This window comes from Delphinapterus leucas, chromosome 5 (genome assembly GCF_059928025.1).
Source record: "Delphinapterus leucas isolate spDelLeu-1000000601 "Yukka" chromosome 5, BTC_Dleu_Yukka2, whole genome shotgun sequence".
In the NCBI taxonomy this organism is placed as follows: Eukaryota; Metazoa; Chordata; class Mammalia; order Artiodactyla; family Monodontidae; genus Delphinapterus; species Delphinapterus leucas.
The window spans coordinates 71,795,037-71,821,085 of NC_143133.1; the positions used below are offsets into that span (position 1 = coordinate 71,795,037).

Consider the following 26,049-nt stretch of genomic DNA (forward strand, 5'->3'; position numbering starts at 1 on the left):
TGCATTGTCTTTTCACTTTCTTGAACTGTGTCCTTTGAAGCACAAAAGCTTTTAGTTTTGATGAAGTCCAATTTATTTATTATTTCTTTTGTCATTTGTGCTTTTGCTGTTGTATCTAAGAATCCATAGTCTAACTAAAGGTCATGAAGAGTTACTCCTATGTTTTAAGATTTTTATAGTTTCATCTCTTACATTTAAGTCTTTGATCCATTTTGAGTTAATTTTTGTATATGGTGTGAGATTTGGGGGTGTGTGTCCGATTTACCCTTTTTCCTGTGGAATTTCAATTGTTCTAAATCCATTTGTTGAGAAGACCACCCCTTCCCTCATGTAATTGTTTTGGCAAGCTGTTGAAAATCATTTGCGCCTAAATGAGAGGGTTTATTCCAGGACTCTCAATTCTATTCAATTGATCTCTATCTGGTGACAATGAGTACTAGTAAGTAATTAAGCGATCTGGAACTCTTTGCTCAAAACTGCTCTTAACTGTTTTACACTTTTAGGCAATCCATCATTGTTTGTTTAATTTCAGAGCAAACCGTCCGAAAGTGGTAAATGACAAACTGTTCCAAAAAAATTAAAGCGAATTAAAATAAATTGTTTGAGAAGGTTCTAAAAAAACTCAAAACATCCTGGGGTGTGGTAATATTTGAATGAGAAATAACTGGCCTAGCACTCGCTCCATTGTTAGAACGTCTCTCCCTTTCTCCTCAGGGACGGGCACTCTCAAAGATCATTATCCATAAAGTGGAGGAAGGCAGAACTTCCACTGCCATCACTGGTTTTCTCTCCCCTGAGCAAGTGTTGCGGCGTCTCTAAAAGCCATAGAAAATTCTGTAATCTCTAGAATTTTTCAACCGCCTTCCCAGAATGCGATTTGTTTACTACCAAAGCTGAGAAGGAGAAGCGCACACCTGGCCATCGCAGGTGCCCGCTCGCCCGAGAGCGTCGCCCAGGCCTTAGGAACGCCAAGGTCCTGTTCGCACCTGCTCGCCGGAGGCGCTAGAGCCCCTGGCAGCTCAGGCTCCCCACCTGCGTCTAAGCCTTCCCCTCGCAACGCGCCCCTGGGCCTCGTTTAAAGGGCACCGCGGGTGCAGAGTTGCAATGATGCAGTCCTCTTGGGCGCTCGCAGCGCGCCATCCCCGGGGCCGCTCTGCCGGCGAGCCCGGCCACCTGGTTTCTTCTGGGCGGCAGGTCGGAGGCCCCCGGGTCCAGCTCGCTGCGCGGTGGCGTCGGCGGAGGCGGTGGCGCGGGACCGCGGGCCGCGCAGAGGCGGTGAGGCCGGGAAGGCGGCGCTGGATGGGACGGGGCGGGGGCAGGGGGCAGGGGGCAGGGGGCAGCGGGCCCCACCCTCGCCTGGGCGCGGCTTGCGGGTCGGCGGGCGGCCGGGCGGCCGGCGGCAGACTTGACCGGAGCCTGAGGCATGGACGCCGACCCCGGAGAACTCGGCGGCCGGCGCAGGGCGGCGGGTGTGCGGGCCGCGCGGCTTCCCTCGGCGGCGCCGCTCCGGGCCTCGGCCATGCCCTCGCTGTGGAGAGAAGTGCTCCTGGAGAGCCTCCTGGGTAAGCCGAGGCCGCCCACCGCGCATTCGCCGGTCCGCTCCCCCGGCCCTGCCCGGAGCCGCGGTGCTCGGTCGGGTTGGCTGAGCTCCCGGAGGGAGGAACGCGCGCTTGGTGCCCGGAATAGAGATGCTTATCGTCCCCTGGCAACTTCTGCTGCTGGAGGAATTGAGAGAGAGAGAGAGCTCCCACGCCACCCTGGTGTTGCGCCCAAGGGGCCCGACTTCTTCACCTGTCGGCCTTGAACCGCGAAGCTGGTACCAACCCCGAGTCCCCTCACCCGTGATCTTTAAGTTTAACTGAATAAATTTCAGCACCGAACTTTACCTTTCAGAAGGAAAGGGGCACCCGTTTCCCCCGGTAGCTGTAGGTGAGCACTCAGCGCGGTGGCTACCGCCTGGGTTGACCCCTCACAAGTGGCCTTGGGTAGTGGCTGCACATTTGAGTATTTGGCGGAAAACGTCGAACTGGAGTCCCATGTGCTCACTTAGCAGCTTTGCAAAAAGTCCCAAGAACAATTATTGTTGTAATATTGTCGGAGTTGTATGGTTGAAATCAGAATTCCCAGACAAACGTTCAGGAGATTGCTAGCATCTCGCTGTTCACGATGAAGGGGAGGGGTGCCTTCCTAAGAACTTGATTTTCTGGGAGCTGGTAATGCTTGAGCTGGGGGGCGGGGCTCATTTTTTGGCCCAGTCTGTATCTCATAAGTACGCGACGTAAAGCGAATTACATTCAGTGAGTACCTAGGGTGCTAGGTACTGTGTGTACTTAATCTTTTTTAATCTTAATAACTGCGAGGTGGTTAAAAGTACTGCTTTCGGTGGTTAAGGATGGTTTGGAACCAGACCGCTCGGTTTTAAGTTCACTCTGCCATTTGCCACTTTTGTGACCTTAGGCAATTACTTAACTTTCTGAGTCTAAGGAGTTTTTGTTGTTTGATTTTGCATTTGTAAGAGGGGAGTAGAAATAGTGTCAATTTCATAGGATGCAGAGGAAGAGAGAAGATGAGGGTGAATACTTAGCACAGAGCCTAGCGCATGGTAACTGCCCATTGGTTAATTATCATCATTGTAGAAGATTGCACAGTCAGTAGATGGCAGCTGTGAAAGTAATGTCAAATCTGGGTTTTCCACTACTCTACACTGTCTCCTAAGGGTTAGGTTGAAAATAGTTTGCTCACAAGAAAATGGTTATTTCCTAACTAACGTGCCTTTGACTGTAGTCTGGAGTGGGAGGAAGGAGTTCTGCCGTTCGTTCGTTACTCTTTTTGATTTTCAAAGGGTCGATTTAGTTAAGGAAATTTTACCAATCAGGTCCTGACAGGAAACCAGATTTAACCTAGATGGTCCAAATGAAAAGCCTTTAATAAAGGGACTACCTACCTACGGGAGGTATGAACGAGGTTAAAGGGACAAGCAAGGGATGCTGAGCCATTCTCATTCTGGCTCTCATTCCTGACAGGAAAGGGGAGGAATTCTGTTACTGGAACCCAGTTAAGGCCAGGGTCATGAAGGAGGGCCGCCGGCCGGAGGAGTTTTAGTGGAGGGAAAGGCTACTGTTTGAAACAATGAGAAAGTTATACTTTCTCTCTCTCTTAAAAACTTTTGTTTTCCCTAGGATATGTTTCTTGGTCTCTCTGTGATGGCCTGGGACCGATGATCTATTACTTTCCCCTGCAAACACTAGAACTCACTGGGCTTGAAGCTTTTGCCATAGCATTTCTTTCTCCATTATTCCTCACAATTACTCCTGTCTGGCAATTGGTTAACAAGAAGTGGATGGTAGCCCTGCTGCGGATAATTACCGTTGGTAAGATTTAAAAGTGATTCCTTAAGCTTTTTTTGGTTTTTTTTAGTTAAAAATCAAGTGAAAATATGTAGACTGTTCTTTCAGTGCTAAATGATTAAATAAAAAATCAAAGATTTCTCTGTCTCTTACTACTACCCTGAAGAGTTTTAGTAGAATTGGAAGTCTAGACCAAGAGTCAGCATATTTACATGTTTAACTTTTCCATCAGTTTGGAAGAACTTAAGGATCACTGAGATGAAGAGGGGAAAGATACCTTGGAGAACAGCTTAACTCTTGAACATATTTTTGTTCTTTTTTCCAACTATGACACGAAACTCCGAAGCCATTAAAAAGTTGTTAAATGATACTGCCTAAAAATATGAAAATTATGCATGATGAGCACCGTGTTAAGCAAAGGCAATCAACAGATTAGGACAGCTATTGCAGCTCTTCCAGTCAGAGGGCTAATTTCATTAATATATGGAGTTCTTACAAATCAGTAATAAAAAGGACCAATAGTTCAATAGAAGAGAAAGCAAAGGATATGATCAGTTTACTGGAAAGGAAATATAACTGGTTCTTAAAAAGATACTAAAATGTATAGAATACAAATCATACACACACACATATATGCATAGACAGTCTCACATATCAGGTTGGCAAAGAACAAACTCTGACAGCACTGTTGTAAGCGTGGGAAAGCAGGCACTTACGCATTGCTGGCAGAGCTGTAAAGTGTCACAACTTCTGCAAAGGATCAGTTAGCATTGTTTATCAAAAGGACAAATATGTATCTTTCACTCAGCAATCCCACTTCTGGGAGTATATCCTATAGATAAACTCACATATGCGTAAAATGATAAAAATAAAAGATTCTTTAATCATTGCAGCAATGTTTATAATAATAATGTTAGAAACAACCTATATGTCATCTATATGGGATAGGTTAGGTTAAATAAGTTATGGTTATAGAACTTGGAGTACTATAGAATACTATGCAGCTGTATTAGAGAATGAGAACATTTCTGTAAGGAAATGGAATGTTCTTCAAAATATGTTGTTAAGTGGGAAAAAAGAAGCGCTAAACAGTATGTGCAGAATACTAGCATTTGTGTAAAATAGGTTAGATGAAAATATATTTAATAATTAATTGGACATGCATTAAGTAGGTCTAGAAGTATTTTTTAAAAACCTGATACCAGTTTAGTTGCTTCCAAGGTGAAAAATTTGGTACCTAGACACAGGTATGAAAGGGAAACTTGGCACTGTATACCTTTTGTAGCTTTTGAATTCTGAATTTCAGTACGTCACATTGCCAAAACCCAGCAATTAGAAAAGGTACACTTACTATCACAGACATTTGAGGTTATTAACATTAATAAATATTGAGAGACCTTGGAGAAGTACTGGTAGTAAAAAAAAGTAAGGTGTAGTCATGGAGAAAAGGTTTTAAAAAACAAAAACACCAGACTCCAGTCTGGTGGAATCTGTAGCTGAAAAGTCTGCCTGTCTTGCCCTTCTGCTATAACACAGTTGGTTTCTCTGAGTTTTCCAAGTGGCATTTGTTCTTGAGCCACGCTGTGTATATCTTCTGTCTAGGAACAGTCACTTGACTTTTTTCAGAAATAGTGACAGGAATCACTAGGGAATTGCCTTCTATTTTTCTGTGCATAAGTCCCTGAAGAAGGCAGAACGTGGTCAGTGAGTGTAGTGAGTTATGTGGTTACCCACAAAGGTCTAGAGCTCAGAAATAGCAGTGGTCAAGACCACTGGAAAATGCATCCTTTTAAAAGATGATGTCTATAGGAATGAAATAACCATGAAATTTTCAGCTCTAGAAATAATAGAAATGAAACTTTCTTCTTTTTGAGTATATATAGTAACTGAGTTAAGCTGGCCTTGGCTTACAGAATCCTTCTATGAATGACGATGGCCTCATCACACTCCTTGGTTGGCTTTATGAGAGGGATCTCCTCAGTGGCCCTTTTTCGCTGCCTTTGCTCAATGCTACCTGTGGCAGCTTTACCTACAAAGCCACCCACCGAACAGTTACTGGGACAGTTTTGTATTTTTGAGTCCAGTTCTGGCCCAGGAACTTCTGGAGGCTATAATGTAATAGGAAATAACTTCGACGGGGGGTATGGGATTTGAGATGCTTCTTGTTGCTCCCCTTTCATCTGCTTCTTCCCTGAAAACCCATCACCTTGAGTAGAGGTAGAATTGTATTTGAGAAAGGAGAGTGGGTAGGAAAGTGACTCAGAGTTGAGGATGAAGAAACCAGTTTTTTTTTTTTAACACCTTTATTGGGGTATAATTGCTTTACAATGGTGTGTTAGTTTCTGCTTTATAACAAAGTGAATCAGTTATACATATACATATGTTCCCATATCTCTTCCCTCTTGCGTCTCCCTCCCTCCCACCCTCCCTATCCCACCCCTCCAGGCGGTCACAAAGCACCGAGCTGATCTCCCTGTGCTATGCGGCTGCTTCCCACTAGCTATCTACCTTATGTTTGGTAGTGTATATATGTCCATGCCACTCTCTCACTTTGTCACAGCTCACCCTTCCCCCTCCCCGTATCCTCAAGTCCATTCTCCAGTAGGTCTGTGTCTTTATTCCTGTCTTACCCCAGGTTCTTCATGACATTTTTTTTTTCTTAAATTCCATATATATGTGTTAGCATACGGTATTTGTCTTTCTCTTTCTGACTTACTTCACTCTGTATGACAGACTCTAGGTCTATCCACCTCATTACAAATAGCTCAATTTCGTTTCTTTTTATGGCTAATATTCCATTGTATATATGTGCCACATCTTCTTTATCCGTTCATCTGATGATGGACACTTAGGTTGCTTCCATCTCCGGGCTATTGTAAATAGAGCTGCAATGAACATTTTGGTACATGACTCTTTTTGAATTATGGTTTTCTCAGGGTATATGCCCAATAGTGGGATTGCTGGGTCATATGGTAGTTCTATTTGTAGTTTTTTAAGGAACCTCCATACTGTTCTCTCCATAGTGGCTGTACCAATTCACATTCCCACCAGCAGTGCAGGAGTGTTCCCTTTTCTCCACACCCTCTCCAGCATTTATTTATTGTTTCTAGATTTTTTGATGATGGCCATTCTGACTGGTGTGAGATGATATCTCATTGTAGTTTTGATTTGCATTTCCCTAATAAGCTCAAAATGGATTAAAGACCTAAATGTAAGGCCAGACACTGTAAAACTCTTAGAGGAAAACATAGGCAGAACACTCTTATGACATAAATCGCAGCAAGATCCTTTTTGACCCACCTCCTAGAGAAATGGAAATAAAAACAAAAATAAACAAATGGGACCTAATGAAACTTCAAAGCTTTTGCACAGCAAAGGAAACCATAAACAAGACCAAAAGACAACCCTCAGAATGGGAGAAAATATTTGCAAATGAAGCAACTGGCAAAGGATTAATCTCCAAAATTTACAAGCAGCTCAATATCAAAAAACCAAACAACCCAATCCAAAAATGGGCAGAAGACCTAAATATACATTTCTCCAACAAACACATGAAAAGATGCTCAACATCACAAATCATTAGAGAAAAGCAAAGCAAAACTACAATGAGGTATCACCTCACACCAGTCAGAATGGCCATCATCAAAAAATCTACAGACAATAAATGCTGGAGAGGGTGTGGAGAAAAGTGAACCCTCTTGCACTCTTGGTGGGAATGTAAGTAAAAGAAGTGAAATTGAGTTATTTGTAGTGAGGTGGATGGACCTAGAGTCTGTCATAAAGAGTGAAGTAAGTGAGAAAGAGAAAAACAAATACCGTATGCTAACACATATATATGGAATCTAAAAAAAAAAGAAAAAAAAGGTTATGATGAACCTAAGGGCAGGACAGGAATAAAGACACAGATGTAGAGAATGGACTTGAGGACGTGGAGGGGGGAAGTGTAAGCTGGGACGAAGAGAGAGTGGTATTGACATATATACACTACCAAATGTAAAATAGATAGCTAGTGGGAAGCAGCTGCATAGCACAGGGAGATCAGCTTGATGCTTTGTGACCACCTAGAGGGGTGGGGTAGGGAGGGTGGGAGGGAGATGCAAGAGGGAGGGGATATGGGGATATACATATGCAGATAGCTGATTCACTTTGTTATTCAGCAGAAACTAATACAACACTGTAAAGCAATTATACTCCAATAAAGATGTTAAAAAAAAGCACTTTATTATGAAACATAAATTTTCAGACACATGAGATTAAAGAGTATGATGAACTCTCATGTACCCTTAAACCAGTTCCAACAATTATTAACATTTGCTGATGTTGTTAATACCTATCTTACATCTTATGGTAAAATACTTTAAAGCAAATCTCTGATGTTGTGTTTTTTCAACCATAAATACTCTGTATTCGTTTTGTTTCACTTCTAATGTAGATTTAACAGGTAGGATTTCCAAAATATTTTGTTGTAATAGTTGAGGCCATTTATTTCATTTCTTGTTCTTTTTTTGGAAGATTTAATATGTTAATGTTTGGAATATTGATGAGCTGGAAACTCAGGCATGAAATTAGTTTGCTATTCAGTCTGGCTCATCTCAAAATATACTAGATTTTAAATAAAAATGTTTATTGAATGTGTAACATTTGCAGATAGTGTATTAGGATACAACATATACTGCACAACTCCATAGCAGTATATAGAATACAAAGATATATAAAGTCTGGTCTCTACTGTCAATGACTTGATGCTTTACTGGAGAAGACAGAATCTTATGGTGTAAAGAGCTAAAAAACAATTGAGAAGCTAAATAAAATTTTAATATATTTCTAAAGGAAATGTCAGGAAGCAGTAAGATCATTATATAAACACTTTCATATATGTTCCATCCTAATTTGAAAAAGTTATATTAAAATTTAGGGGAAAAATTTAAATTTAGGTGTTTTTTGGGGTTTTTTTGTATGTATTCTTATACTTTAGGTTTGTCCCTTGAAATCAGGATCTGGCGGCTTTTGTTTGTTTTTAGTCCTGATAATCTTTGTCTTTATTCTTACCATTATTATTAAATTATTTAATTCATTCATCAAATTGAGGCACTTGAAACAACTTATTCACAAAGTTGTTTAGATAGCTTTGTATGATTTTCCAAAACAAGCTTTGTTTTTTGGGGCCCATTTTTGGTTCACAGCAGAATTGAGCAGAAAGTACACAGATTTCCCATAGGACCCTCTGAGCCCACTTATACACAGCCTTCCCTGCTAGTGACATGCCCTACCACAACTGATGAACCTACAACGAAACAGGACTATCACCCAAAGCCCTTTGTTTACATTAGGACTCATTCTTTTTTTTTTTTTTTTTGCGGTACGCGGGCCTCTCACTGTTGTGGCCTCTCCCGTTGCAGAACACAGGCTCCGAACGCGCAGGCTGAGCGGCCATGGCTCACGGGCCCAGCTGCTCCGCGGCATGTGGGACCTTCCCGGACCGGGCACGAACCCCGCGTCCCCTGCATCGGCAAGCGGACTCCCAACCACTGCCCCACCAGGGAAGCCCAGGACTCATTCTTGATGTTGTACATTCTGTAGTTTTTGATGAATGTATAATGATATGTATCCACCATTGTAATATCATATGGCATAGTGTCACTGCCTTAAAAATCCTCTGTGCTCTGCCTGTTCATCCCTCCCTCCCCCTGCCAATGGCAATGACTGTCTGCTTTTTTAAAAAAAATTAATAGATTTTATTTTTCAGAGCAGTTTTAGGTTTACAGACAAATTGAGCAGAAAGTGTGGCGTTCCCATATATCGGCTCACACTCCCACCTCCTCAGTTTCCACCATTATTAACATCTTGCATTATTGTGGTGCATTTGTTACAATTGATGAGCCAATATTGATACATTATTATTCACTAAAGTCCACAGTTTAATTAGAGTTCACTCTTTTTTTTTTATGTGTTCTGTGGGTTTTGACAAATGTATAATGACATTTATCCACTATACAGTATCATACAGAATAGTTTCACTGTCGTAAACATGGTAACGTGCTCAACCAATTCATCCTTCCCTCCTTCCTCCAGACCCTGGCAACCACTGACCTCCTTAGTGTCTCCATTGTTTGTTTTACTAGAATGTCAATCTTCATCTTTTAACTTGAAATGTAATTTATTTTTGTCGTGATTTCCCTTGTGTTATGGTTTATTTCCATACTCTTACTTTGCTTTTGTTTTTTCTACTTTCTCTAGGTGTATTTTTCCTCTTTTTTCTTCTTGCTTTTGCATTGACTGGGTTTTCTTTTTCCTTTTTTCTTATCCTTCTCCTCTCCACTCCTGTTTCTAGGTTGGAAATTATACCTTCAATTTCTTTTTTTCAGTAGTTGGTTATTTTTTTCTCAGAACATTAAAGATAGTATTCCCCTATCGTCTGACTTCCATTTTTTGCTTTTGAGAAGTCAGCCATCAGTGTAATCTTTGCTCTTTTGAAGATACAGTGGCTTTTCTCTCTGGCAGCATTTAAGATTTTTCTTTGTTTTGGTGTTCTGAGTTTCACTGTAATACATCTGGATGTGGATCCAGCCCCTCCCTTACTTGCGAGTGTTTGGGCTTTTTGAATCTGAAGAGTCTTTTTTTTTAATCAATTCTGGAAAATTCTCAGCATTATTTCTGCAAATATTACCTCTTTCCCTTCTCTCCTTTTTTGACTCCAGTTAGATATGTGTTGGATCTTCTTATTCTCTTCTTCATGTCCCTTAACCTCTTTCATATTCTCTACCTTTGTTTTTAAGCTGCCCCTTGTACTAATTCTCCATTAAGTTTTGTCTAATCTGCTTTTTATCTTGTCCATTGAGTTTCTAATTTTAATTGTTATAATTATCATATAATTTTATTTCTAGAAGTCTAATTCCTTTACAAATTTTCTTGCCCATTAATTTAATCTCATATTTCTTAGTTATCCCATTGAATATCCTCTTTTATTTTTCTAAACATGTTAAGCATGCTTATTTTATATTCGATTCTAAAATTTTTAATATCTGAAGTATTTTGGGTTTGATTCAGCAGGGTGTTTTTGCTGTGGTTCCTGCTCATGGAGACTTGCTTTCTTGTATATTATTTCCTGTATATATTTGTGATTTATTTTTATTTTAGTTCATGGTTCTTGGAACATTTTTAGGGAAGTTTCTTTGAAACCTGAGTTTAAAGTATGGGTTATATATGCATGTCACACATGAAAATTAACCCAGGAACTAGACATTGCCCCTTTACATACAATCTCGGCCAATAAATTCAATATTTTCATAAAGTTATTTTTTTAAAAAAGAAACTTAGTTTCTTCTAAACAATTATTTCTAGTTTCTGTTTAGTTTTGTGGCTGCTTATCAGTGTGGAGTTGTTGGGATTAGGACTACGGCATAAAACCTATGAGAAGAAATTGGGAAGAGGGGTAAGTCATTAAAAGTTTTGATATAGAATTTTATATGATATATGGCCTACAGAGCACAGAAAGGAGTTCTGACTTTATTTTTCTTGCAGTGGAAGCCACCAGAATATTTCAAGCAGGAGGAGGAAGAAATATGATATATATTAACTTGGCTGCCCTGTGAAGAATGGATTGTAGAGTAGAAGCAGGGAGATAAGTTATGAGGCTTTTTCAGTTGCCCAGGAGAGGGACCCTGGAAGTTTGGATGGGAGCCGTGGCCCTGGAGTTGGAGAGGAGTGGATGGACTTAGAATATATTTTGAAAGTAAAGCTGATAGGAGTTGCTGATGGATTAGATGACACTGAATGAGAAGACAGAAAGAATCAAGGACGACTTCTGTGTTTTGGCTTGAGCAACTGGATGGAGGGTGGTGGCATTTACTGACGTGGGAATAACAGGTTTTGGAGTGATGAGAGCCAGAGTTAATCATAGGTATGTAGTTATGTGAAAAGCTATAACTTGATGAATATAATCATGCCTCTCAATGTCTCTCTTGATGGTTCTGTTCTCTTTATAGGACATTCAGTAAACTGAGTAATATTTCTTGCATAGAGATGCGATTCACACCTCACTGCTGTAGCACAATGAGCTGTTTAGGTTAAGTGGTGGCCCTCCTATGCAAAGAGGTGGTGCTTACCCTTCTCTCAGCTTGAACTTGTATGTTCCACTTGGAGTTGTTTTTTTCAGTTGTGGTGATAGAGTTGGTCTAATCTGGCCATACTCTTTCACAGGATCCCTGTTGTTGATCCGCTGGTATTAATTTGAAATAGATGGTTAGTGTTGGGCACTGCAATCTCTGACTGGACCCACGGGCTCAAAAGAGGACTCTTCAGAGGGTGCTGTGCTCCTGAACCTGGGCCTTGCCAGCGCAGTGGGGAGCAACACCACGTATAACGCAGAGTTGGCAGACCACTCTGTAAATATGGTAAGGGACTCTGTGCACCCCTCTGTGGCCTCATTCTCTGATATCAGGGTAACCCCTTCCTGCTTATGCTTGTTATCATATTCATGCATTTCTTTATATTGTTATTACACATGACACACCTCTATACAATATTGTATTTTTCCATGTTTTTAACTTTATCTAAATAACATCTGACATATATATTTTGCAACTTAATTTTTTTTTTTTTTTTTTTATGCGGTACACGGGCCTCTCACTGCTGTGGCCTCTCCCGCTGCGGAGCACAGGCTCCGGATGCGCAGGCTCAGCGGCCATGGCTCACGGGCCCAGCCGCTCTGCGGCATGTGGGATCTTCCCGGACCGGGGCACGAACCCGCGTCCCCTGCATCGGCAGGCGGACTCTCAACCACTTGCGCCACCAGGGAAGCCCTGCAACTTAATTTTTTATTTAAAGTAATCCTGGTGAGATTCATCCATATGGAAATATGTAGCCCTAATTCATTTATTAGGGCTGTGTAGTATTCCATTTTATGTATGATCATTTTTTTATTCATTTTCCTATTTTTCCTATTGAAACAACAGCCAGGTTGTTTCTAATTTTTTGCTTTTATAAACAGTGCTTATCAGAAATATCACTTTCTAAACATTCTTCCTAACTTCCAAGCCTAAGCTAGAAATTCACAGATTATAAAATACCTACTAGTAAATATCTCCTTATTATTATGCATTAGCTGTGGGCAGATGCCTAAAAAATATCCTTTGCTGAAATATGAATTTTGGTGGAGAGAGGTGGAGAAGAGTGGATCACTGAAACTGCCATTGTTCATTCATCCTAAATTATCATTAAAACAATTCCTCAGGCACTAGCCACAGAGGTCTCTGCCGCCATCTGGCCTTTCAGGTTTGGCTTTGACAGTGAAGGATGGTCTAATTTAGAAAGATCAGCTCAACTGCTCAGTCAAACAGGTAAGTCTTACTGAAATTATTTCCAGTTTTTGAGAAACTCCTACTGTTATGTTTATTTTGAGCAAGATCATAAGTAATAGGAGGAGGGTTTGCTGGGTCACAAACTAATCTCTTAAAAGGGCTTTACTTTGGTGGGCGGCTCAGGAGGATTAAGCTTCTGTAACCACATCTGTGTTTGCTTGAGAGCAATTAATTCAGTTGATTCTGAACAAAGTCTCCTACTGGGTATCTGCAGGAGAATCTTGTCATGCCTTTGCTCTTGGAAATGCCCCTGCTAGTGACTCCTGTCACTTGGGAACCCACTGTTGGGGACCAGAAAATTGTCAGATGAAAAGGCAGAATGGGTTGGAGTGATACTCATTTGCAAAGCAAATTGCTTTCTAGAGCCTGAGGGCCAATTTTATTTGTTTCTGTGCCCTGGGGTACTCATCTTTGGATGAAGCATCCTTTAAAATATGTGGGTGTTTTGTTCTTAGATCAACTACATGGAGAATGGAGCAAGGGATTTAAAGGGCTAAACTGTTCTAGTTATTCCTAATGATAAGCATGTCTCCTGAGAAATAGCTGAGGGTCTGTATGATTCTAATGCCATTAAGAAATTTCTCTGGCCCTTAGTCCTTTAGTCCTGATTACAGGCCTCTGGGGCACATCTGACCAGGGTATCTGAATAAACTTACTTCTGTGTCAGTACAATGGAGATGTTTGCCCAGGAATAAAACACTACTGTATACTCTGTTGTTTCTGAACATAAATTGGATATTTGAGAAAGGTATTAAGCTTATTTGAAATTTGGGGAATGATGTTAATATTTGAAAATTTACAAGTTATGTTTTTATCCTTTCCTACATTTCTTCAAGGTGTCCCATGTTTTAATTACATTCAAAATATGGTAAAAAAAATTTTACAGCTCAGATTTGAACCAGTTCACTTTAGTAACTCATTAGGAATTACTTTGGTTTTTGATTTACGAGTAAAGGCAGGGGATTAAAGAATCAAATTTTGCTAATTGTTTTCACATTGCTATGGTTAATCACCATGTGCTTTTTTTTTTCTGAACAGGTGCAGATTTCATAACAATTTTGGAGAGCGATGCTTCTAAGCCCTATATTGGGAACAATGACCTGACCATGTGGTTAAGGGAGAAGCTGGGTTTCTATACCGACTTTGGTCCAAGCGCAAGGGGTCACACTTGCGGGTGAGTGTCCCTTCGGAATTAATCCCAAACATATCCCTGAAAGACTAGGCAGCATGGGCTTGGAGTGGAAAGTTGATATTGTTATACCTTAGTCCTATGAATATGTCCCAGTGATGCTTCTTGGAGGATGAGGAGGTGCTGAAGATATGCATCTTCCATCCTGTTTTAATGGCTTCCCTTTTGCTGGATACTTTCCGTTCTTCACTCTTATAAACCATTTAGTGTAGGAGCTGAGGTTACAGCACTAAATGTGTCTGTCCTGGACGCTGTCCTCATGGAGTTACATTATAGTGTGAAGAGACGGAAAATAATCATGGACACACAGAAATAAATAATTTGAGACAATGGTAAGTGCTGTGTAGAAAAGGAGAGCGGCTGGGTGGGCAGGGCAGCAGGGGACGCTGCTGTAGGTAGCGTGGTCAGGAAGGTCTCTCTGCCGACCTCATGATGGGGAGGACCCAGGACCCACTGTGCGAGGAGCCAGTGTAAAGACTTGAGGCCAGGTCAGTCTTGGTGTGCCGGAGCACAGGGTTTGAGGGGGAACTAGTAAGAAAGGAGGTCAAAGGTGGGCCCCTGATCTTACAGGGTCCCATGCTTAGCACTGATTTAATTCAGTTTTTTTTTAAATAAATTTATTTATTTAATTTTATTTATTTTTGGCTGTGTCGGGTCCTTGTTGCTGCACGCGGGCTTTTCTCTAGTTGCGGCGAGCTGGGGCTACTCTTCGTTGTGGTGCGTGGGCTTCTCATTGCAGTGGCTTCTCTTGCTATGGAGCACAGGCTCTAGGCACGTGGGCTTTAGTAGTTGTGGCTCACGGGCTCTAGAGCGCAGGCTCAGTAGTTGTGGCGCACGGGCTTAGTTGCTCCGTGGCACATGGGATCTTCCCGGACCAGGGCTCGAACCCATGTCCCCTGCATTGGCAGGCGGATTCTTAACCACTGTGCCACCACGGAAGCCCTTTAATTCAGTTTTGATAGGAAACCACTGGAGGATTGTAAACACGGGAGCAATCTGATCTGATTTACATTTTTGAAAGATCATTCCGGCTGTTCCTAGAAAAACAGATTGTCGGGGGCAGGAGTGGGAGCAGGGAGACAGGTGATGAGGTAGAGGCATTAGCACAGGTGAGAAATGACAGTGGGAGGCGTGGAGATGGAGAGAAGGGGTCAAACTCAGGAGCTGTCTTGGAGCAGGGCTGACAGGACTTCCTGATGGTTTAGATATCGGGGCTGGAAGTGACAAGGATAGCACCAGGGTGTCTTACCTGAGTCCCTGATAGGAGATGATGCCCTTTAATGGGACAGGAATGACCAGGTGAGCATCAGGATTGTGCTAAACTGAAGATGCCCCTGGACGGTCAAGTGACGTCCATAGGTGCTTGTGTGCAGCCTGGAGGGCCGAGTGGGACAGCACAGGCTGGGCCTGTGCATTCAGGGATCATCACTGTAGGTATGGTTCTGTCAGAAGGACTTCAGGGGGAGGCCAGACAGTGCGCCCAGCCTGAGGTCTGAGCTCTGATCATCCTTTCCATATGTAGTTCTTTGACTTAGAGTGAGGCGGAACGGGTTTTCCTGTCTTTATCGGACCATTTGTAATTTCTAATTTTGTAAATTGTTGCACTGTGTCCTGGCTGGCAAGGTCATACATTCTCAAATGCGTTGATTAATATTAGAATTGTTTATGCAGATAAGTTGCCAGAGTAACAGTGCTAGTAAAATGGAGTTTGTGTATCCTAATTCTGCCCTTTTCGTGTTTCCATAGCACTTATTATTTTTTTATTAATTAATTAATTTATTTTTGCTGTGCTGGGTCTTCGTTTCTGTGCGAGGGCTTTCTCTAGTTGTGGCAAGCGGGGGCCACTCTTCATCGCGGTGCGTGATCCTTTCACTATCACGGCCTCTCTTGTTGCGGAGCACAGGCTCCAGACGTGTAGGCTCAGTAATTGTGGCTCACGGGCCCAGTTGCTCCGTGGCATGTGGGATCCTCCCAGACCAGGGCTCGAACCCATGTCCCCTGCATTGGCAGGCAGACCCTCAACCACTGCGCCACCAGGGAAGCCCTCCATAGCACTTATTAAACAGAGTTGATAGTGTTGTTCTTGGTGACACAGTGAGACGTGCTGAATAGCCCAGATGCAATGAACAGTCCGGCAGACTGCCCCATACCTCTCCGCCACATTATTGCTCTCAGTGCCCCTCAGTGGGATGCTTGAAGTGTGCACATCCCTCTTGAACACATATTCTTAGTCCCGTTTGCATGATACGGTGGGACCAATAGTGACGCACGTGTTTCTTTCCATTGGAATACAGGATTATGGTTTTGTCAAGATACCGCATTGTGAAATCAGAGCATCACCTTCTTCCGTCACCAGAGGGCGAGATTGCACCAGCCATCACTCTGTTAACATTTCTGACAAACTGGTGGATTTTGTTGTGACCCACTTTGGGAATCATGAGTGGGTTTCTTTGGTTTTTCTTGAAGTACACAAATGCCAAGAAATATTATTAACACATTACTTTGACTTCCATGCATTGACCTTTCTTACTTTCTTCTTCTTTTTTTTTCCAAAGTATTTTACTCTGTGTTGCTGGTTTTAAAAATCAGGCATAGAGGGAGTTCCCTGGTGGCCTAGTGGTTAGAACTCTGGGCTTTCACTGCCGGGGCCCGGGTTCAATCCCTGGTCCAGGAACTGAGATCCTGCAAGCCGTGTGGCGTGGCCCCCCACCAAAAAAAAGATAAAGGAAAAAAAATCAGGCATAGAAACCTTTGAGATGCAGGCAGTCCTTAACGATGGTACAAGGCAGCATGATGGCCATGTTAGCCAGCAGTTACTGAGCAGGTGCTGTGCTAAGTGCATTATTGTATTTAATCTTCATTTTGTATAACATTGTACTATTATAGCTCTATTTTACAGATAAATAAACTAGACTGAAGGTTAGAAGACTTGTCCAACCTGGGTCACACAGCTAGGAATTAAGTAGACCCAACTCAGAGCCTGCAAGTGCTTGAAACCACATGGTAAACCAGACTACGGAAAGATGAAATTCCCTTTTCCTACAGGATTACTCCAGTTGGAAGTACTGTTGGGATTTGAGAGTACTAAATAACATTTCTTTTTCCCTCATGTTTTCAGTCAACTGAGAGGTAGGCAGAGGAATCTGGCAGGAAGATCAAAATATCTCTTTTGATTCTGATAAACGTATTTGGACAACATGGCTTAAGTGTGTCCACATGGACCTGCTAATACATTCCCCCAACAATACATGATGCTGGCTCCCCCGAAGCAGCTGACCTACCTGGCAGGGGCAGAGTCTGCCCTGTCAAACTCTCCCCTTAGTGGAGAAGATAACGCAAGGAAACACCCTTTCTGCAAACCGGCAGGTTCCAGGGAGAAGAGTGAGGAAGTGTTTGAGACAAGCATGCCCAGTTTATTCTTACAAACTTAATTAATTACAAAAATCCTCCCAAGAAGTAAAGGGTGAGAGGGAGAGAGGCCAGAGATGATTTTCTGAGTCGGTCCCCCTCCAAGGAGACATGAAGAATGGGGAATGAATTTTATCCCCAAAGAATAACATTCACAACCAGTGACTTAGTACTGAATAAATCACGAATAATGCCAGCAATATGTTGTTAAAGCAAAGATAAAAGTATATAATTTATACTGTACCATACTAAACATTCTCTAATAGTAATTGAAAACACAAATGCAAAGTGCTTAGTGTTATAAAATACAGCATATGGGCCCTGTCCACATTAATGATACAAGAGGCCATAGAGCTTTACAGTGACATACAGAACATTAGAAAAACAACAAACAAAATACGGGTAGCAGACATATTCGTTTTGTTTAGGTGAAACTTACAGTATGACAGAACCCAACATTGTTGTACTGTAAGTTTCACATAAGCAAAATGAGTATGTCTGCTACCCATATTTTCCTATTACTTCCCTTTTTCTCGCAGTATTACATGGATCTGTGAAAGCGTACTTGACTGTTTTCTGAAATAAGTCAGAGCATAAGGAATATAACCCAACCATTCAAATGTAATTAATGTGAACTGTTTGCTAATCAGACTCTTGCTGGTCTTCTTAGAAATGGGAAGGGTGTTTGGAGGACGGATGGTATAGACAGTCCACATCTCTGTAAAAAGATGTTTGAAGAAACGCTTTCTGTTTCTCCCAGCAATTTTCAGGTTGCAAGTATAGACATTCAGAAATCATTCTGCTGAGCTTAAATTGCACTTGAATTGGGTTTATCTTTTAAAAAATAGGCACTTTTGTGTTTAAAGGTTGCAAGGTCTCAACCTAAGAAACAGTTGAGTATACTCCATCCTGTTTTCCTTTTCCTTTTTTTCCCCTGCCCCCTGTAACTCCCTCTGACCTCTAAAATGTGAAGAATAGACTTGGGAGGGAAGAGAAGACTAAAAGATAGCCCTCAAATTGTTTGGAAAAGAGGGAAGGATTACCTTTCCTAACTTTCTATTAACCACATATGTAAAGCCCTGTAGCTAACAACATACCCTTTGCTTACTACCTTACTCACTTGATTTTATAATAATGACAACCACAGCAGTAATGATAATAGCTAGCACCTGTCGAGGAGATGTGACTGTAAGGGAAGAGAAGGGAAGCAGTATAGTTTAATGGCTAAGAGCATGAAACTCCAGAACCTGGAATCAGACAATCTGGTTTGAATCCTAAGTCAAGGTGTATCCTTCACCAGATTATTTAACTCTCTTGAGCCTCAGTTTTCCCATCTGCAAATCAGGAGCGATAATCCTACTTATAGGATTCTTGAGGGAATTAAATAAGATATATTATCTCATGCAAAGTATATGACTAGAGTAACTGCTCAATTAATACTGGCCATTATTATTAAAGCACATCAGACAGCTCTAAGTGTGAAGCGCATTGAGTAGCTTTAAAAAAAAGTCATTCATCAAACACGAATCAAGCATCTATTGTGTCCCAAGCACAATGCCAGGTGCAGCCTTTTCCCTTAGAGCCTTAGCTCTTGTCTCACTCTTTAGAAGCCCTGTCCACTCCCAACAAGTGACATGAGAAAGTTCATGCTTCAAATAACTTGTGAAGCCATCACTACATATTTTTGCTTGCCTTTGTTTTTATAATACTAGATAAAAAAATTCTTACTCTGAAAAAATATTTAGTGATTTTATTTTCTAGTGATTATGGCATATAAACATGAAATCATATTAGGAATGAATTACAGAACGCTTATGCATGTTATTAGCTGATTCAATGGGATTTCTAAAATTACTGATGACACAAATATCTCTTTACAACCAATAAACAGAAAATAGCAGCATTCCTTAGAAGTTACTTAGGTATACGCCGTAACTAAAATTGGTATTATTTTAGGTAATTAACTGAGCCACCAGTTAATCACCGTGTTTGTTTCTTATAACGTGCATAAATGTACAAAGAAGAAAGAGCACAGAACCTGTAGTCTGTAGTTACAGTTTTGGTTCTTTTGTAAGATAAACTCATTGAGCTCCAGTTCCCTTGTCTCTGAAAATCAGATAAAATTATTTTTTCTAGCCCACATCATAGGGCTATTGGGCCGATCAAATATCAACAGATAAGAACATAAAACGTGTTCAATCTCTCTCTTTCTCCCTGTCTCCTAATTCCTCCCCCTCCTTTCTTTATACCCATACATACATATAGGTTTTATTTTTATTATTATCACTGGATAAAATTTATCTCCTGAGAAAATGTAAAGCCAAATTCACAGGTTATTTTCCGATAATATATTGCTAAAACCTATTTGAATGAAAGCTCTGTCTGTGGTGCAGTGACTTTGGCATCCTCTAGATTGGATTTGAATCCCAGTTGTGTGTCAGAAGGAATAGAATTCACTGCAGACTTAATGAAGGGACTACTTACCACGATGTTGGAAGGGTCAGAGGAACAGATAAGAGATGCTAAGGTACTCAGACACTAGTAATGGTGGGGAACCAGTACCATCCTTAGGGCTGAAGGGACAGGTAGAGGAAACAGTGTTCCCAGAGCCCCGTTTGATCTGGAACCAGAAGAGGGGCCACCAGGCATGAGGAATGCAGCTCGAAGAAATACTCCAATTTCTCTCTCTTCCTACCCAAACCTCACTGGAAATTAGTAGACAAGGAAGCCCAGGAGATGAAATCTGCAGAGACCAGCCTCCAGGGCATAGAGAAGGGCTGGGAATGGATCTAGGCAAAGATGTTTAGCAAATGGTCATCCTTTTCACTCTTCTGTTTCTTGAGACATCTTTTAATAGTGCTCAGCTGTCTATACGTAAGAATGGATAAGCTTAGTCCTGTCTTTTGATCCTACCTCAATGAGGTTTCTCCAGTCTTCTCAGCTCTTGGTGATCTCCCTCTATCTTCTTTTGTCATTGATTTTTCTTAACAGTCATTTATTAGCTGTCTTACTCTGTAAGTGCCTGTGTTGGTCTGCTGCCTATTTGCCTTTGGACCCATTCCCGGTTCAGCTCCCTTCCAGCTACAGATTGCAGGAAACCACATTTCCCAGAGTCTAGTGCCTTCTGTCTTCTGGGTAGGTTTCACCAATGGGATGCACTAATGCAAGGCTGGAGGGCTGGAGGAGGGGAGGAGACAGAGTACTTCTCATTCTCTCTTCTTTCTCTGTTGTCTCTGGCAGCAGCTAAGTCTCTTCTGTGGCTCCAACTCCTCCTTCAATGGCCCTGGATCCTTCTGAGTAGCCTCCTCCGTAGTACCATTTCCCATCATTTAGGACTGGCTTGTGGACTCTGGGAATATCACCTCTTCCTGTTGTCCCTCTAGCCCTAGAGGTGGTAGAGGTTTCTCACTGCTACTAAACTCTAGTTGCTTCACTGATTCCTGTTTGGCTTCCTATCACCTAATAGCCAATCCCTTGTATTAAATTCACTTTGTTTGAAACACCTAGAGTGGTTTCAGTTTTTCTTGCTGGATCATGCAGATATGATGTCCCTATTTTTCCCCAGACAGACTGACTATAAACCCCTCAGAGTCTTGATGTACTTGCCTGATTGTCTCAGTCACACACTTATAGTGCTCAACATGATAAAAGCAGTACACTTAGCCAGTATTTGACCAGGAGAGCCAGGGAGGCTTTCAGAAACTGTTCAGTTGAAGGAGCTGAGTAGGTTAACAAACCTGGTGTGTTCTGTGAATGTTAGGATTCTCCCTTTTACCGGTACTCCTTGCTTTTTTTTTTTTTTTGAACTACTAATCTTTAGCTGTAATACTGATGACCAGGTCTTAGATTTTTGTTATAATTTCTTCTGATGAAAAGTTGAGCAATTGCTGTTTTTAGATATTTCTATCCACTGGACTCCAAATGATTTGTGGGGAAAGGTCATGTTGTTCTTGGTCAAGTTTGTCAGCCTGCTCAGTTGAAGCACTATAGCTGTCTTGCTCATTTGCATAACATTAAGTCCGTGTGTCCCAGTAGGAGTTATTCTGGGTTTGTGCAGTGTTTGAAGATATTCTTTGGGAACTTAGTTAGGTACCTAATATTTTTTAAAAATTGTTTTGCAAATACAGTAAAGAGGTATATTTTTGCATTTTTTCAGAGATGACCTCGATAGGAAACTTCAAGCTATTGCTGTTTCAAAACTACTGAAAAATAGCTCTGAGCAGGTGATATTTCTGGGATATATCACTTCAGCACCTGGTTCCAGAGATTATCTACAGCTCATTGAACGTGGCAATGTAAGGGTAACACAATCTTAATAGGATTTCTGATTTCTTAAATAAAGTGTTTCTTCTTCATGTTTTGAAAAACCTAACCCAACATTGTAATATGTATCCTGATTATCTACTGCTGCATGGAAAACTACCAAAAAACATACTGGCTTTAAGTAGCATTCATCTCTTTGCTCATAAATCTGCGATTTGGACAGGACTTAGTGCGGATAGCTCATCTCTGCTCCACACAGCTAGGCAGCTCACCTGGGGACTGGAGGAGCCACTTTGCAGATGACACATAAGTGGCAAGTTGGTGGGGCTGTTGACTAGGAGCTCAGCTGGGGCTTTGGCCTCAGGGTCCTGCTTCCTCTCCGTGGGATGCTTAGGCTTCTTTCCTGCGTGATGGCTGGGTTCTAAGAGTGAGTGTCCTAAGAGAACCGGGAAGAAGTTGTATTGCCTTGTATGACCTAGCCTTGTAAGTCATATAACGTGATTTCTGCTGTCATCACAAGCCTGCTCGCCTTCAAGTGGAAGAAACATAAACCCCATCTCTTGATGAGAGGAGTATCAAAGTCACATTATAAGAATGCCTTATGGAAAGTGGATTATTGTAGCCGTGTTTAGAAAATACAATCTGCCACATTGTACAAGTTAATCATGATGAGAGTAAAAGATAGAATGGCCTACAGAGAGGCTGGCTGGTCAGGGCCTCACTAAATGACACTGACTTTGTCCTTACCTGTCCAGGTCCAAAACGGTTGAATTTCTCAGTGCATCCAGATATAATCATACTCTGGGAAACTGACAGACTCAAATCCTTGAGACATATATACACTAGAAGGTTAAATGCATTCGTTTATAATGAGAAATACAATTATTATATTTAGTTAAGCCCTATGTAGATTTCTTGGTCCTTTACATGTCTTCTTTTTTTACTTTATTGTCTTGAGATAATATCTGCAAACAAAAAAACGTAACCATTTTATCAAGTGCTTGGAGAGACAGGTGAGAGAGAGCGTTGTATGATGAGGGTATTCTGTATGTGACAGAAAACACAAAACGACAGTGGCTTAAATAAGAGAAGTATAGCTCTTTATGTAGAAGTCTGGGCAGGTGATTCACCACTAGTACGGCACTTCGTGGTATTGGGAGTGTGCTCCTTCTATCTTGTGGCTCCACATTACAAGGCTTCCCCTCCCAAGTTTGCCTCATGGTCCAAGATGGCAGCATCGTTGTTCTAGTTAGCAAGAGGGAGGAAGGGATACAGAGGGGCCCAAGAGCGTGTGCAACTTATCTCTAAGGCAAATTCCAGGAAACTGACCTCTTCTACCTACATTTCATTGACTGGAATTTAGTCATTGGCCATACCTCACTGTATGGGAAGTTGAGAGATGCAATATTTAACCTTGATACCCTTATACCTAGCTAAAAATCCTACAACTTTGGAAGACGGGCAAGGCAGATATTAGGGAGATGAGTTAATCTCTGCCCTGGTGGATAAGGCAGAAATGGAGTCAAGATGGACTCCTAATTTTGGCTTTGGTCAGAGGGTTTATGATGGTGACCCTTATTATTATAGAGAATACATAAGGAAGAAGAGTTTTGCAAAGAAGATGAGTTCAGCTTTAGGCTGAGTTGAGGCATCTGTGGGATATTAGTGGAGCTGTCCATTAGGCAGCTGGACATATGGATCTGGAACTGAGAAGGGCTGTTAGGACCAGAGATACAGATTAAGGGGTTGCCACCATCTAGGTGATCATTAAAACCATGGAAGGGGATGATATTGCTTATGGAGTTAGAGAATTGCAAGAGGAAGACCAAAGAAAACTCCTGATAGAGTCACATTTAGTGTGGCTATCATGGGGGTGATGGGTGAGGGAAGAGGAGGGAGATTATCTCAGAAAAGAGATTAAGGAGAAGTCAGAAGAGTAACTGGAAAATCTGGAGAGTGGAATCACAGGGGTTGCATTAGTTATTTATTAGTGCATCACTGGTAAGCTACAAACCTTAGTGGCTTAAAAAGAACAATGGTCCAATATCCTCATGACTGTGTGGGTCTACCGAGTGGTTTTCTGTTCTTGCCTGCGTTCATTCATGGAGTCAGCTGTGGCTGTGGCTGGGGAGGTCTGACATGTCCCCCGCTCACTGGTCTGGGGCCTTGGTGCTGGTTGTTGGCTGGACCTCTCTCTCCATGTAGTCTCTCATCAGTAGCCTACCTGGTGCCACATTTACCAGCTTTGTGACCTTGAGGCAAGTTATTTAACCTTTCTGGGCCTCAATGTCCACATCTATAAAGAGGGGATAGTAATACCTATTGTATCATAGGGTTGTTCTGAGGATGAAAATAAAGTAATGCCTGAAAAGCCCTAAGCCTTGCATGTAGGAGGCACTTAATAAGTGGTAGCTACATATTTGTATTATGTATGTCTGGCTGTATGTATCAAATCACATTAGATAAATGTGTAAGTATATGGTCTATAAAGTATAGAAGACTACTATACCAGATGATATTTGGCAAGTTTAAGAAAAAATCGATTGTATCCTAATAAGAGAGAGAATTTGTGTGTGTGTGTGTAAGAGGAATTTTATTTGATTTTTATTTAATACTCTGTTGGGTTCCACTGTCACAGTCAAAAGTTGTGTCAAGATTGGCAGTGGACAGACACTGTAAAACTCTTAGAGGAAAACACAGGCAGAACACTCTATGACATAAATCACAGCAAGGTCCTTTTTGACCCAGCTCCTAGAGAAATGGAAATAAAAACAAAAATTAAAAAATGGGACCTAATGAAACTTAAAAGCTTTTGCACAGCAAAGGAAACCATAAACAAGACGAAAAGACAACCCTCAGGATGGGGGAAAATATTTGCAAACAAAGCAACTGACAAAGGATTAATCTCCAAAATATTCAAACAGCTCATGCAGCTCAATATCAAAAAAAACAACCCAATCCAAAAATGGGCAGAAGACCTAAATAGACATTTTTCCAACAAACACATGAAAAGATGCTCAACATCATGAATCATTAGAGAAATGCAAATCAAAAGTGCAATGAGGTATCACCTCACACCAGTCAGAATGGCCATCATCAAAAAATCTAGAAACAATAAATGCTGGAGGGAGTGTGGAGAAAAGGGAACCCTCTTGCACTGTTGGTGGGAATGTCAATGGATATAGCCACTATGGAGAACAGTATGAAGGTTCCTCAAAAAACTAAAAATAGAACTACCATATGACCCAGCAATCCCACTACTGGGCATATACCCTGAGAAAACCATAATTCAAAAAGAGTCACGCACCAAAATGTTCATTGCAGCTCTATTTACAATAGCCAGGACATGGAAGCAACCTGAGTGTCCATCGACAGATGAATGAATAAAGAAGATGTGGCACATATATACAATGGAATATTACTCAGCCATAAAAAGAAAGGAAATTGAGTTACTTGTAGTGAGGTGGATGGACCTAGAGTCTGTCATACAGAGTGAAGTAAGTCAGAAAGAGAAAAACAAATACCGTATGCTAACACATATATATGGAATCTAAAAAAAAAAAAAAAGATTCTGAAGAACCTAGGGGCAGGACAGGAATAAAGACGCAGATGTAGAGAATGGACTTGAGGACATGGGGAGGGGGAAGGGTAAGCTGGGACGAAGTGAGAGAGTGGCATGGACTTATACATACTACCAAATGTAAAATAGATAGCTAGTGGGAAGCAGCCACATAGCACAGGGAGATCAGCTCGGTGCTTTGTGACTACCTAGAGGGGTGGGATAGGGAGGGTGGGAGGGAGATGCAAGAGGGAGGAGATATGAGGATATATGTATATGTACAGCTGATTCACTTTGTTATAAAGCAGAAAGTAGCACACCATTGTAAAGCAATTTTACTCCAATAAAGATGTTAAAAAAAAAAAAAAGATTTGCAGTGGATTCTTTTTTTGTGTGTGTGGTACGCGGGTCTCTCACTGTTGTGGCCTCTTCCGTTGCAGAGCACAGGCTCCGGACGTGCAGGCTCATCGGCCATGGCTCACGGGCCCAGCCGCTCCGCGGCATGTGGGATCCTCCGGGGTCACGAACCCGTGTCCCCTGCATTGGCAGGCGGACTCTCAACCACTGAGCCACCAGGGAAGCCCAGGAATGGCACCATTTTTGACTGTATGCTATGGTGGAAACTGCCTGGACCATGGGCTTGAATTCCAGCCTTGCCAGCTTCTAATCATGTAATCTTGGGTAAGGTAACTACCTTTTTGGAGCCACTACTATATTGTGATGAGCTCTCAATGTACATTATATTTTTAAAAAATATCACCCCATATCATCCCATATCAAAAAATTAATATTATCCATATATATGTAAAAATTCAAAAATACTATAGCTGAAAGATCTCAGAATTCAAACACGTAACTGTGTAAATATGTTTTGAAGGCAGTGTTGCTTTAAACAAAGCAAAGAGCAGTTTAATATCAAAAAAG

The 26,049-nt window shown here is 41.5% G+C and overlaps 1 protein-coding gene across 1 annotated transcript in view; it reads left to right on the forward strand.

Moving 5' to 3' along the window:
• The first annotated feature begins 1,308 nt into the window (after window positions 1-1,308).
• Window positions 1,309-26,049, forward strand: part of CWH43 (cell wall biogenesis 43 C-terminal homolog) — a 29,614-nt gene continuing 4,873 nt past the window's right edge. The window contains 10 exon segments of the mRNA XM_089911253.1: window positions 1,309-3,371; window positions 8,747-8,895; window positions 10,046-10,055; window positions 10,700-10,779; window positions 12,580-12,685; window positions 13,745-13,880; window positions 16,190-16,275; window positions 16,278-16,335; window positions 21,460-21,598; window positions 25,566-25,750. Of these exon segments, the coding sequence (XP_089767379.1) occupies window positions 3,218-3,371; window positions 8,747-8,895; window positions 10,046-10,055; window positions 10,700-10,779; window positions 12,580-12,685; window positions 13,745-13,880; window positions 16,190-16,275; window positions 16,278-16,335; window positions 21,460-21,598; window positions 25,566-25,750 (1,103 nt within the window). The 5' untranslated portion in view covers window positions 1,309-3,217.